The sequence below is a fragment of the Mandrillus leucophaeus genome, unplaced genomic scaffold, assembly GCF_000951045.1.
Source record: "Mandrillus leucophaeus isolate KB7577 unplaced genomic scaffold, Mleu.le_1.0 Scaffold14, whole genome shotgun sequence".
Classification (NCBI taxonomy): Eukaryota; Metazoa; Chordata; class Mammalia; order Primates; family Cercopithecidae; genus Mandrillus; species Mandrillus leucophaeus.
Genome location: NW_012101365.1, coordinates 383,097 through 396,169, shown reverse-complemented (window position 1 = coordinate 396,169; position 13,073 = coordinate 383,097). Strand labels below are relative to the sequence as shown.

At 39.1% G+C, this 13,073-nt stretch overlaps 1 protein-coding gene across 1 annotated transcript in view; it reads right to left on the bottom strand.

The window, feature by feature from the left end:
- Positions 1-2,038, bottom strand: part of LOC105534843 (chromosome unknown open reading frame, human C1orf185) — a 54,642-nt gene extending 52,604 nt beyond the window's left edge. The window contains exon 1 of the mRNA XM_011973727.1: positions 2,023-2,038. Within this exon, the coding sequence (XP_011829117.1) occupies positions 2,023-2,038 (16 nt within the window). The remainder of the gene's footprint in view (positions 1-2,022) is intronic.
- Between the last annotated feature and the right edge of the window lie 11,035 nt (positions 2,039-13,073).

Sequence of the window (13,073 nt, the reverse complement as noted above, 5' to 3'; positions counted from 1 at the left end):
TCTCAAAAAAAAAAAAAAAAAAAAAAAAAACCCTAACTGGATCCTGAACTTTGAAAAGCTACTCATGATATTGGGTGGATCTTAATGTTCTCACCTGAAAAATGAGAATCATACTATCTCACAGAATTACAGCAAGGAATAAATAAGATAACATTATAAGAAATTAATAACATAATGGCTGGGCACAGTGGCTCATGCCTGTAATCCCAGCAGTTTGGGAGGCCAAGGCAGGCAGATCACCTGAGGTCAGAAATTCAAGGCCAGCATGGCCAATATGGTGAAATCCCATCTCTACTAAAAATACACAAGATTAACCAGGGGTAATGGTGCGCACCTGTGGTCCCAGTTATCAGAGCAGCTGAGGCAGGAGAGTTGCTCGAACCCAGGAGGCAGAGGTTGCAGTGAGCAGAGATTGCACCACTGCACTGCAGCCTGGGTGACTGAGACTCAGTCAAAAAAAAAGGGAAAGACATCTGAAACTTAACATGCATATAATAATGTCAGGCCATAAAGCAAGACTCAACAAGTTTTTGTTTGTTCCGTGGTTTTTGTGGGTTTTTTTTTTCTTTTGAGACAAGATCTCACTCTGTTGCCCAGGCTGGAGTGCAGTGGCATGATCGTAGCTCATTATAGTCTTGAAGTCCTGGGCTCAACTCATCCTCCCACCTCAGCCTCCTAAGTATCTAGGACTAAACATGTGTGCCACCATCCCTGGCTAATTTTTAATTTTTTTGTAGAGAGGGAGTCTCCCTGTGTTGCCCAGGTTCGTCTTGAGCTCCTGGCCTCAAGGGATCCTCCCACCTCGGCCTCTCAAAGTGCTGGAATTCCAAGTGTGAGCCACTGTACCTGGTTAAGACTCAACAAGTTTTATAATATCATTATTATATATACCATGTTCTCTGACAATAATGCAATTAATCTCTACATTAATAACCTAAAATATACCCTAAGAAAAGCTCCCGTGCTTGGGGAAATTTAAAATAGCTCATTGATTAAAGAAGAAATCAGTAGAACCTAGAAAATACGCAGGACTAGATAATAATGAAAATACTATGCATAAATACTCATAGGAACACAGCTGGAGCCAAATTTAAGGAAAATATATGGCCCTAAATGCATATATTAGAAAAGAAGTTTGAAAACTAATGAACTTAGCATACAAATTACAAGTTGAAAAAGACCAGCAAAATAAACCCAAAGAAAGTAGAGGAAGAAAATAATAAAGAACAGAAATTAATGAAATAAAATTTATGATTCTTGGTAAAGACTAATAAAATGAACAAATCTCTAGTAAAATTAACCAAATGAAAAAAATAGGCCAGGCGCGGTGGCTCAAGCCTGTAATCCCAGCACTTTAGGAGGCCGAGACGGGCGGATCACGAGGTCAGAAGATCGAGACCATCCTGGCTAACACGGTGAAACCTCGTCTCTACTAAAAAATACAAAAAACTAGCCGGGCGAGGTGGCAGGTGCCTGTAGTCCCAGCTACTCGGGAGGCTGAGGCAGGAGAATGGCGTAAACCCAGGAGGCGGAGCTTGCAGTGAGCTGAGATCCGGCCACTGCACTCCAGCCTGGGCAACAGAGCAAGACTCCTGTCTCAAAAAAAAAAAAAAAAAAAAAAAAGAAGGCATAAATAAATAATATTAAAAAATGAAGAAAGAACATAATTACAGATAGAGCAGAAGTTAAAATAAATACTTTCAATGAATTTATGATAATATATTTGAAAACTTATACAAAATAATGTATACCTAAAAAGTAACAAAAAGTGACTCAAGAAGTAATAGAAAACATATAGGAACGGTATCCATTAAACTGAATCAGTAGTTACAAAATTTCCCCCAAAGAAAATAGAAAGCCCCAATAACTTTACAATTTCTACTGTATACCCATGATTCAAGTATTTCTTATCTTATACAAGCTCTTCCAGAGAATAGAAAGAGATTTCTGGTTGTTCGTCTAAATATATTTTCCTCTTCTTCCCAGGCAAAAAGTCAGACTACATGATCCAGCTTCTCATACCTTTAGGTGAAGCCATATGACTGAGTTCTAACCAATAGAATTTGAGTGGAAGTGATGTCATAAAAACATTCCACGCAGTTTTCTTCATGATCTTTCTCCCTTTGGGCTGACGGGGGTAGAGATGATCCCCAGGGAAACCTTGGAAGCCACATATTGATGTTACCACCATCAGTCAACTGGATCTAATGGACATTTATAGAACATTCAACCCAACAAGCGCAGAATGCATATTCTTTTCAAGTGCACATAATACATTATCTAAGACAGAGAAATCATTGAAAACTGTCATAACTTCTAAATAACACATTTCTAAATAATCATTACTCTAAAGAGGAAGTTTCAAAGGAAAATAAAAAAATATTTTCAACAAATAAAATGAAAACACAGTAAATCAGGATTTACAGCATGCCACTAAAGCAGTACTTATGGGGTTTAATCTACCATTTTTTTAAAAAAAGGGCAACTTTTTAGCTTTCTGAAATTATGGGTCCATTACTATACTATATATTTCATCACAAACTTATTTGACTTTATTCTCGATGAACTACAAATGTATATTCCGTAATCTAATCGCTTATGTGAGTAGTCAGGTAGGCTATGGAACATTTTTTGTTAATTTTGCTTTGCCTTTTTTTTTTTTTTTTGAGACGAAGTCTTGCTCTTGTCGCCAAGGCTGGAGTGCAGTGGCACGATCTTGGCTCACTGCAATCTCTGCCTCCTGGGTTCAAGTGATTCTCCTGCCTCAGCCTCCCAAGTAGCTGGGATTACAGGCACCCACCACCATACCCAGCTATTTTTTGCATTTTTGGTAGCAGGGTTTCACCATGTTGGCCAGGCTGGTCTCAAACTCCTTACCTCAGGTGATCTGCCTGCCTCGGCCTCCCAAAGTGCTGGGATTACAAGCATGAACCAATGTGCCTGGCTTGCTTATTTTTAAAGTAAATTGAATCCAATGAATTATGTATATCTTTGTTATCAAGCAAAAGAGGCTCACTGCCCAATGTGATTGCAGCAAATACTGTGACATTGGGTTTTTGAGAAAAGAAAAAAGAAATGCTTTTTTTTTTTTTTTTTTTTTCATATAAGGTCTTGCTCTGTTGCCTAGCCTGGAGTGCAGTGGCTCAATCATGGATCACTTCCACCTCAGTCTGCCAGGCTCAAATGATCCTCCCGCCTCCCTCTTCCAAGTAGCTGGGACTTCAGGCATGTGCCATCACACTCAGCTAATTTAAATTTAAAAAATTTTTTTCGGTAGAGATGGGATTTCACTATATTGTCCAGGTTGGTCTCAAACTCCTGAGCACAAGTGATCTTCTCACCTCAGACTCCAAAACTGCTAGGATTTAGAAGCATGAGCCACCACACCCAGCCAAGAAGCTTTTTATTGCAAGTCAACCAACAAAGAGACAGGAGTCCAAATCAAATCTGCTTCCCTATGCTGACTTCAAGGCAGTATTTTTATTAGAAAACTTCAGGGGGTGCATTCTGAAATTAGTAGGTGATTGGTGGAAGGAAATGGAGGTCTGGAAAGTCCTCAGGCATGTGTACTTATCTCTTCATGCTTCCTCATGGGTCCCATGTGCAAATTCAGGAAGAGTTAATAAAAAACACATGGTGGAAATTCAGGCTGTAATGTCAGCAAATTCATTCTGCGCAAACTCTAATTGGCCATTTTGGTGTCAACTGATTTTAGTCAGTTTTGTTTTCTTACTATTAATAGCAAAGGAAATTTCAGCTTTTCAGCAAGTTGTTTCTTATGTGTCATCCAGGAAACTCAAGAATATCTGCTGTTAGTTTCTTTAACTCTTTGGAGTAGGGTTTCATCTGCAGTCAGCTTATTTGACATTTTATTCTCGAAGATCTCAAAATGTACTGCAGTTATTCTAAACCTCTGCTTTTTGCTCAAGCTTTCAATTCTATCTACCACTATCCTTAATTTCAGATGACCTCTCACATCTTATGCTATCAAAGCGTTTCTTCCCACATTTAAAAGTGTTATAAACCTTATAGTTACAGTGATTACAGAAAATTTCAACATTATATAAAGCAAGGTGATATTTCAACCTTCCTTCTTAAATTTCTTCTTAAATTAGTTGGATCAGCTTTTGCATAAACTGACAAGAAACATTACTATATTTGCTGTAAGATTTTTGTTGAGGATGGTTTTTTCCACATCCCTAAATAATGGTCATTATTCCCAAATAGTCCCTAAATAAAAGGCTATGAGAAATTATTTTTTTTCTTTCTATCAAGGATAACAATGTAGCTGATCTATGTCCTTTCATATTTACTTTATATTTTTATTGATTCATAGTAGATGTGTATTTACAGGGTACATGTGATAATTTGATATAATAGAATCAAATCAGGGTAATTGGGATATCGATCATCTTAAATATATATCTTATCTTTTATTTTATTTTATTTTTTTGAGACAGAGTCTTGCTCTGTCACCCAGTCTGGAGTGCAGTGGTGCGATCATAGCTCACTGCAGCCTTGACCTCCTACCCAGGCTCACATGATCCTCCCACCTCAGCCTCCTGAGTAGCTGGGACTGCAGGTGTGTACCACCACACCCAGCTAATTAAAAAAAGAATTTTTTTTTTTGTAGAGACAGGATTTCACTATGTTGCCCAAGCTGGTCTTGAATTCTTGGGTTTAAGCGATCCTCCTGCCTCTGCTTCCCAAAATGTTGGGATTACAGATGTGAGCCACTGCACCTGGCTATATCTTTCTTTTTTTTTTGAGACAGGGTCTCGCTCTGTCACCCAGGCTGGAGTGCAGTGGTGCAATCTTGGCTCACTGCAAGCTCCACCTCTCGGGTTCACGCCATTCCTCCTGCTTTGGCCTCCTGAGTAGGTGGGACTACAGGCGCCCACCACCTCGCCTGGCTAATTTTTTGTGTATTTAATAGAGACGGAGTTTCATCGTGTTAGCCAGGATGGTCTCGAACTCCTGACCTCGTGATCCGCCCGCCTTGGCCTCCCAAAGTGCTGGGATTACAGGCGTAAGCCACTGTGCCCAGCCAGCTATATCTTTTCTGTATGCTAGTAACATTCAAATTGTTCTCTTCTAGTTATTTTGAAATGCATAATAGATTAATATTAACTACAGTCACCCTGCTGATCTATCAAATACCAGGTTTTATTTTTCCTATCTAACTGTATATTTGTATCCATTAACCAACTCCCTCCCCGCACTCTTCCTAGCCTTTGGTAACCACCAATCTACTATCTTCATGAGATCCCCCGTTTTATTTATAATTTTATGGATATATAATTGTTGTACATATTTATGGAGTACATGTGATATTTTGATACAAGCACACAATGTATAATGACAAAACCAGGATAATTGGAATAAACATCCCCTCAAACATTTATTATTTCTCTGTGTTAGGAGAGATCCATTTTTTAGGCTCCCACATATAAGTGAGAACATGAAGTATTTATATTTCTGTGTTGGGCTTATTTCATGTAACCATGACCCCCAGTTTCATCATGTTCCTGCAAATGGCAGAATTTCATTCTTTTCTATGACTTAATAATATAATAATATTCCTTTGGGTATATACATCCCATTTTTTTTCTTTCTCTCTCTCTCTCTTTTTTTTTTTTTCTTTTTTGAGATGGAATCTTGCTCTGTCACCCAGACTGGAGTGTGGTGGTATGATCTTGGCTCACTGCAACCTCTGCCTTCCAGGTTCAAGCGATTCTCCTGCCTCAGCCTCTGGACTAGCTGGGATTACAGGCATGTCCCACCATGCCTGGCTAATTTTTTGTATTTTTAGTAGAGATGGGGTTTCACCATGTTGACCAGGCTGGTCTCAAACTCATGACCTCGGGTGATCTGCCCACCTTGGCCTCTCAAAGCGCTGGTATTACAGATGTGAGCCACCGCTCCTGGCCACCACATTTTTCTTTCAAATTGACAAATAATTGTACGTATTCACAGGGTACATAGTGATATTTCATACATATATAGGGACCAGATCAGGGTAGTTAGCACACATATATAGTGACCAGATTAGGGTAATTACCATCATCTCACAAATTTATCATTTATTTGTGTTGTGAACATTCAGCATCCACCTTCTAGCTATTTCAAACTATAATTCTTCTACAGTGGTATAGAACACTAGAATTTATTCCTCCTATCTAGCTGTTATTTTGTATCCTTTAACAAATCTGTCCTTATCCTCTCTTCCCCTTAAACTTCCCAGTCTCTAGTATTCTCTGTTCTACTTTTTACTTCTATGAGGTCAACTTTATTTTAACTTCCGTATATGAGTAAGAACATACAATTTTTGTCTTTCTGTGCCTGGCTTATTTCACTTAACATAATGTCCTCCAGTTCTATCCATGTTGTTATGAATGATAGAATTTCATTCTTTTTGTGGCTGAAAAATTTCCTTTTTTTTGGAGACAGAGTCTCTGTCTCCCAGCCTGAGTGCAATGGCAACCTCTGCCTCCTGGGTTCAAGCAATTCTCCTGCCTCAGCCTCCCGAGTAGCTGGGATTACAAGTGCCAGCCACCATACCTGGCTAATTTTTGTATTTTTAGTAGAGACAGGGTTTCACCATTTTGGCCAGGCTGATATCGAACTCCTGACCTCAAGTGATCCTCCCACCTTGGCCTCCCAAAGTGCTGGGATTATAGGCATGAGCCACCATGCCTGGCCACCACATTTTCTTTATCCATTCATCTGTTGCTGGACACCTTGGTTGATTCCATATCTTCGCTATTGTGAATAGTGCTACAATAAACACAGGGGTGCAGATGTCACTCTGATATACTGATTTCCTTTCTTTTGAATAAATGCCCAGTAGTGGGATTGCTGGATCATGTGGTAGTTCCATTTGTAGTTTTTTGAGGAACCTCCATTCTGTTCTCCATAGTGATTGTACTAGTTTATATTCTAATGAACAGTATATAAGAGTTCCCTTTTCTCTGCATCCTCACCAACCTTTGCTATTTTTGTCTTTTTTATAATAACTATCTTTACTGGGATGAAATGACAGTTCATTGTGATTTTTCCTTGCAGATAGCTGGTGATAAGTAATGTTGAGCATTTGAACATATATTTATTGACTATTTGGATGTCTTCTTTTGAGAAATATCTGTTCAGATCATTTGCCCTTTTTTAATCAAATTGTTTTTTTCTCATTTTACTGTCTGTGTCTTGAAAAGTTGATGTAGTTACTATTTTTGATAAGTTCATGTTTCAGTCTTTCTACTGAAGATATTAGTAGTTTATACACCAAAATCACAGCGTGGTAATAGTCTGTGTTTTTCTGTGTACTTACTGTTACCAGTGAGTTTCGTACCTTCAGATGATTTCTTATTGCTCATCAACATTCTTTTCTTTCAGATTGAAGAACTCCTTTTAGCATTTTTTATATGACAGGTCTGGTGTTGATGAAATCCCCCCTCAACTTTGGTCTATCTGGGAAAGTCTTTTTATCCTTCACGTCTGAAGGACACTTTTACGGGATATCCTATTATTAGAATAAACTTTTTTTTTTTTTACCTTCACATCTTTAAATATGTCACGCATTCTCTCCTGCCCTGTAAGGTTTCCACTGAAAAGTCTCCTGCCAGACCTATTGGAACTCCATTGCATGTTATTTCTTTCTTTTCTATTGCTGCTTTTAGAATCCTTTCTCTATCCTTGACCTTCGGGAGTTTGATTATTAAATGTCTTAAGGCAGTCTTCTTTGGGTTAAATCTGCTTGGAGTTCTATAACTTTCTTGTATTTGAATATTGATATCTTTCTCTAGATTTGGGAAGTTCTCTGTTATTATCCATTTCAATAAACTTTCTACCCCTATCTGTCTCCTCTTTAAGACTACAACCTCTTAGGTTTGCCCTTTGGAGGATATTTTCTAAAACTTGTGGGTGTACTTCTTTCTTTTTTATTCTTTTTTTTTTTTGTCTCCTCTGTCTGTTTTCAAATAGCCTATCTTCAAGCTCACTAATTATTTCCTCTGCTTGATCAATTCTGCTGGTAAAAGACTCTGATGCATTCTTCAGTATGTCAATTGCATTTTCAACTCCAGAATTTCTTCTTGATTCTTTTTTATTCTTTCAATCTCTTTGTTAAATTTATCTGATAGGATTTTGAATTTCTTCTCTGTATTATCTTGAATTTCATTGAATTTCCTCAGACAGCTATTTTGAATTCTCTGTGTAAAAGGTCACATCTCTCTCTCTCTCCAGGAATGGTCCCTGGTGCCTTAGTTCATTTGGTGAAGTCGCATTTTCTTGGATGGTCTTGATGCCTATGGATGTTTGTTGGTGTCTAAGCATTGAAGAGTTAAGTATTTTTTGTAGTCTTTGCAGTCTGAGCTTGTTTGTACCTGCCCCTTTTAGTAAGACTTCTCAAATATTTGAAGGGACTTGGGTGTTGTCATCTAAGTTTTTGGTCATGGAGCCATATTTGCATTAGGGGGCACCCCAAGCTGAGTAACGCTACGGCTCTTACAGACTCCTAGAGGTACTGCCTTGGTGGTCTTGGATAAGACCAGGAAGAACTCTTTGGATTACAAGGCAGAGACTCTTGTTCCCTTCCTTTACTTTCTGTCAAACAAATGGAATATTGCTGTGTGTGCTGAGATGCCTACAGCTGGGAGAGCCACTGGGACTGTGCTGGTTCAAACCTGAAGTTAGCACGGTACTGGGTCTCACCCAAAGTCTGTGGTAATCACTACCTGGCTACCACCTATGTTCACTCAAGGCCTTAGGGCTCTACAATCAGCAGGTGGCAAAGTCAGCCAGGCTTGCAACCTTCCCTTCAGGGCAGCCAGTTCCCCCTGACCCCAGGTGGGCCCAGAGATGTCATCTGAGAGCCTGAAGTCAGAAACCTTAGGAAGCTACCTGGTGCTCTATTTTACTGTAGTTGAACTGGCACCCTGGCCACAAGACAAAGTCTTCCCCACTCTTCTCTCCCCTTTCCACAAGCAGAGAAGTCTCTCCCCATGACCATCACTACCCTAGACCCATGGTAAGTACTGCCTGGTTACCTCTGATATTCACTCAAGACCCAAGGGCTCTCCAGTCAACTTGTGGTACATGTTGCCAGGCCTGGGACTCTCCCTTCAGGGCAATGGGCTCCTCTGTGGTCCAGGGCAGATCCAGAAATGCTGTCCAAGAGCTAAGGCCTGAAATCAGGGATCCCAAGAACTGCTTGGTGCTCTACCCCACTGTGGTCAAGCTGGTACCTAAGCTGCAAGACCAAGTCCCCTTTACTCTTCCCTCTCCTTTTCTCTAGCAGTAGAAGGCTCTCCCCATAGCCATCACAGATGTGAATGTGCTGGGTTACACCTAAAGCCAGCATGTCTCTGAGTCTCACCCAAGGCCCATGGCAAGTACTGCCTGAGTATTGCTGCTGGTTATTCAGGGCCCAAGCGCTCCTGGGTCAGCAGGTGATGAATTCTGCCAGGGATGGGTCCTTCCCTTCCAGGAACTGGGTTCCCTTCTAGCTCAGGGTGTGTCTAGAAATGTCATCCAGGAGCTAGGGCCTGGAATGCCAGCCTCAGGACTCTGCCTGGTGCAATATCCCATGTGGCTGATCTGGTATTCAAGTTGCAAAACAAACTCTATTTTACTTTTCCCTCTCCTCTCCTCAAGCAGAGGGAAGGAGTCTTTTTTGTAGCTGCGAGCTGTGCTGCCCGGGGATGGAAGAGGGGTGTGCCTTGGTTGCCTTGGCTGGTGTCTCACTAGGTTACTTGCCCCCAAGTCCACTGGTTTCAAGCTCAGCACAGCAGCAGGACTTGCCGAGAAATTGCAGTCCTTGTGGCCTAGACTGCCTTTCAAGTTTAGTTAGGGCTCTAGAACATTTTAGCCCATGGTGGCAAAGCTTGCTGGAACTTAAGTTCTGACAATGGTTCTATTGGCGTGGGCAATTCTCCTCTGGCTATGGCTGGTCTAAATGCTCCCTCCATGGGCTCCGTCTGAGTTCTGCCTGGTATTGCTTTCTGCTGAGTTCCAGTGCAAAGTCCCACAATCACTACACTTTTCCTCTTCCAAGTACACAGATTCTCTCTCTGCACCACATAGCTGCTGTGGGGGATGAGGAAGGGGTGGCACTGGCAATTCAAAATGCTTTCCTACCCTCTTCAGTGCCTCTTTCAGTGATATGAACTTAAAACCAAGTACTGTGATTGTTCATCTGATTATTGGTTCTTATAAAGGTGCCTTTTTGTGTGGATAGTTGTTCAATTGTGGATTGAACCATTGTTCAATTGTTGTGGATAGTTGCTGGAAGGACAATCAATTAAGTCTTCTATTTGTCCATCTTGCTCTGCCTCCACCCCCAAAGTGTTTTAATTTCCTTCTTAATTTCTTTAGTGGCCCATTGATCATTTGGGAGCATGTTGTTTAATTTCCATGTGTTGTATAGTTTCTCGTGTTCCTCTTGTTACTGACTTCTAGTTTCATTTCATTGTGGTAAAAAAAGATACTTGACATTATTTCTACTTTTTTCCAATTTGTTGAGGCTTGTTTTATGGCCTAATATATGGTCTATTCTGTAGAATGTTCCATGTGCTGATGGAAAAAAAAGTGTATTCTGCAGTAGTTGGGTGAAATGGACTGTAAATGTTCATTCTATTTTGTCTAGTGTAGAGTTTAACCTCAAGGTTTCTTTGTTAATTTTCTGTGGGAGGATGATCTGTCCATTACTGAGAGTGGGCTATTGAAATAACCTACTATTATTGTATTACAATCTATCTCTTCCTTTCAATTATTAAAGTTTGCTTTGTATACTTGGGTGCTCCAGCGGTGGTACATAAATATTTATAATCATAATAACCTTTTGCTGAATTGACCCCTTTATCATTATATAGTGACCATCTTATTCTCTTTTTATAGTCTTGATGTGTAGTTCATTTTATCTGATATAAGTTTAGCTACTCTTTTTTGCTTTCCACTTGCATGGAATAACATTGTTCACTTCTTTACTTTCAGTCTATGTGTATTTTTATGGGTGAGGTGGGTTTCTTGCAAGCAGTACACAACTGGGTCTTGTTTCTTTATACGTTCATGTACTTTGTGACTTTTAATTAAAGAATAGAATCATTTACATTCAGTGTTATTATTGATAAGTAAGGACTTACTCCTGCCATTTTGTTGATGGTTTCCTGGTTGTTTTGTAACTCTTCTTTTCTTTCTTCCCATCTTCCTTTGTGGTTAAGTGGTTTTTACTAGTAGTATGTTTTAACTCATGGCATCTTATTTTTACTGTATCTATTATAAGTTTTTTTGCATAATGGTTATCATGAGGGTTACAAAAATCTTATAAATATAACTAGTTATTTTAAAGAGATGACAACTTATCTTAGATCACAAAAAATAGAAACAAAGGATAAACTAAAAAAACTCTGTATCTTAACTCCACCCCACACACACATTTTGTTGCCTCAATTTACATATTTTTATATTGTCTATATGTTAACAGGTTGCTATAGCTATTGTTGTTTTTGATATATTTGTTTTTTAGGCTTCATACTAGAGGTAGGCATGGATTGCACACCACAATTATGATGTCAAAATATTCTGTGGTTTTCCTTATAATTAATTTTACTAGTGGGTTTTATACTTCCAAATGTTTTCTTTTTGCACATTAGTGTTTTGTTCTTTCGTATTGAAAAACTCTATGACTTCTTGTAAGACAGGACTGGTGGTGGTAAATTCTCTCAGCTTTTGTTTGTCATGGAAAGACTATCTTTCCTTGCTGAATACAGTATTCTTGAATGGCAGTTCTTTTCTTTCAGCTCTTTGAACTCCTGGTCTCAAGCAATCCTCCCACCTCATACTCCCAAGGCACTGGGATTATAAGTGTGAGCCCTCATGTCAAGCTTTATTTCAGCATCTTTAAAAAATTGTCCTTTTGTTTTATTAATATGGTGTATTACATTAATTGTTTTTAACAACTTTATTGAAGGATAATTAGTACACCCCACACACCTGTTTAGTGTATACTATTTGAGTCTGGATTTGTGCATATACTTGTGATACTCCCATTATAATCAGGATAACAAACTTATCCATGTTAAGTGTTTTTACCATAAGCAACATACACACACACACACACACACACACACACACACACACACGAAGAAACTCTGGAAGTGATGGACATGGACAGATAAGCTAACAGTTTATTTATTACATGTTAGACAAACTATGTATTTGTTCATACTATCACACTTAGTAATAGTGTATAATCCTTTTTATATGTTTTGCATTCAGTTTGCTAGTATTATCTTGATATTTCTTTGTGGACATTTAAGAGAGATATGTTCTGTAGTTTTCTTTTCTTGTACTGCTTTTGTTTGGTTGTCAACTTATAGTAATCCTGGCCTAGTAGAATTAATGAGAAAGTGTTCCCTCCTCTTCTGTCTTTTGTAAAAGTATTTGTGAATTATTGTTTTTAATTCTTCATTAAAAATTGGCAGGGTGCATTTTTTTTTTTGTGGGTTTTTTTGTTTGTTTTTTTTTTTTTTTTTTTTTTTTTGAGACGGAGTCTCGCTCTGTTGCCCAGGCTGGAGTGCAGTGGCACAATCTTGGCTCACTGCCAGCTCCACCTCCTGGGTTCATGCGATTCTCCTGCCTCACCCTCCCCAGCAGCTGGGACTACAGGTGCATGCTGCCATGCCTGGCTAATTTTTTGTATTTTTAGTAGAGATGGGGTTTCACCATGTTAGCCAGGATGGTCTCGATCTCCTGACTTCATAATCCACCTGCCTCGGCTTCCCAAAGTGCTGGGATTACAGGCATGAGCCACTGTGCCCGGCTGGCAGGGTGCATTTGTGGTACCTCTTGGATCTGGGATATTCTTTGTAAAAGTTTTAAAACTCAATTTAATATCTTTACTTTTTATAGATTTATTGATGTCTTCTATTCCTTCTTGAGTTTTTTTTTCGATCATTTTTATCTTTATATAAGTTTGCTTATAACTTATAGTGTTCCAGGTTTCTCTCATTGTCATGGTAGTTGATATACAAAAATAATGTGGGAGAATGAGTCAATCTACAAATACCCTATGTCTA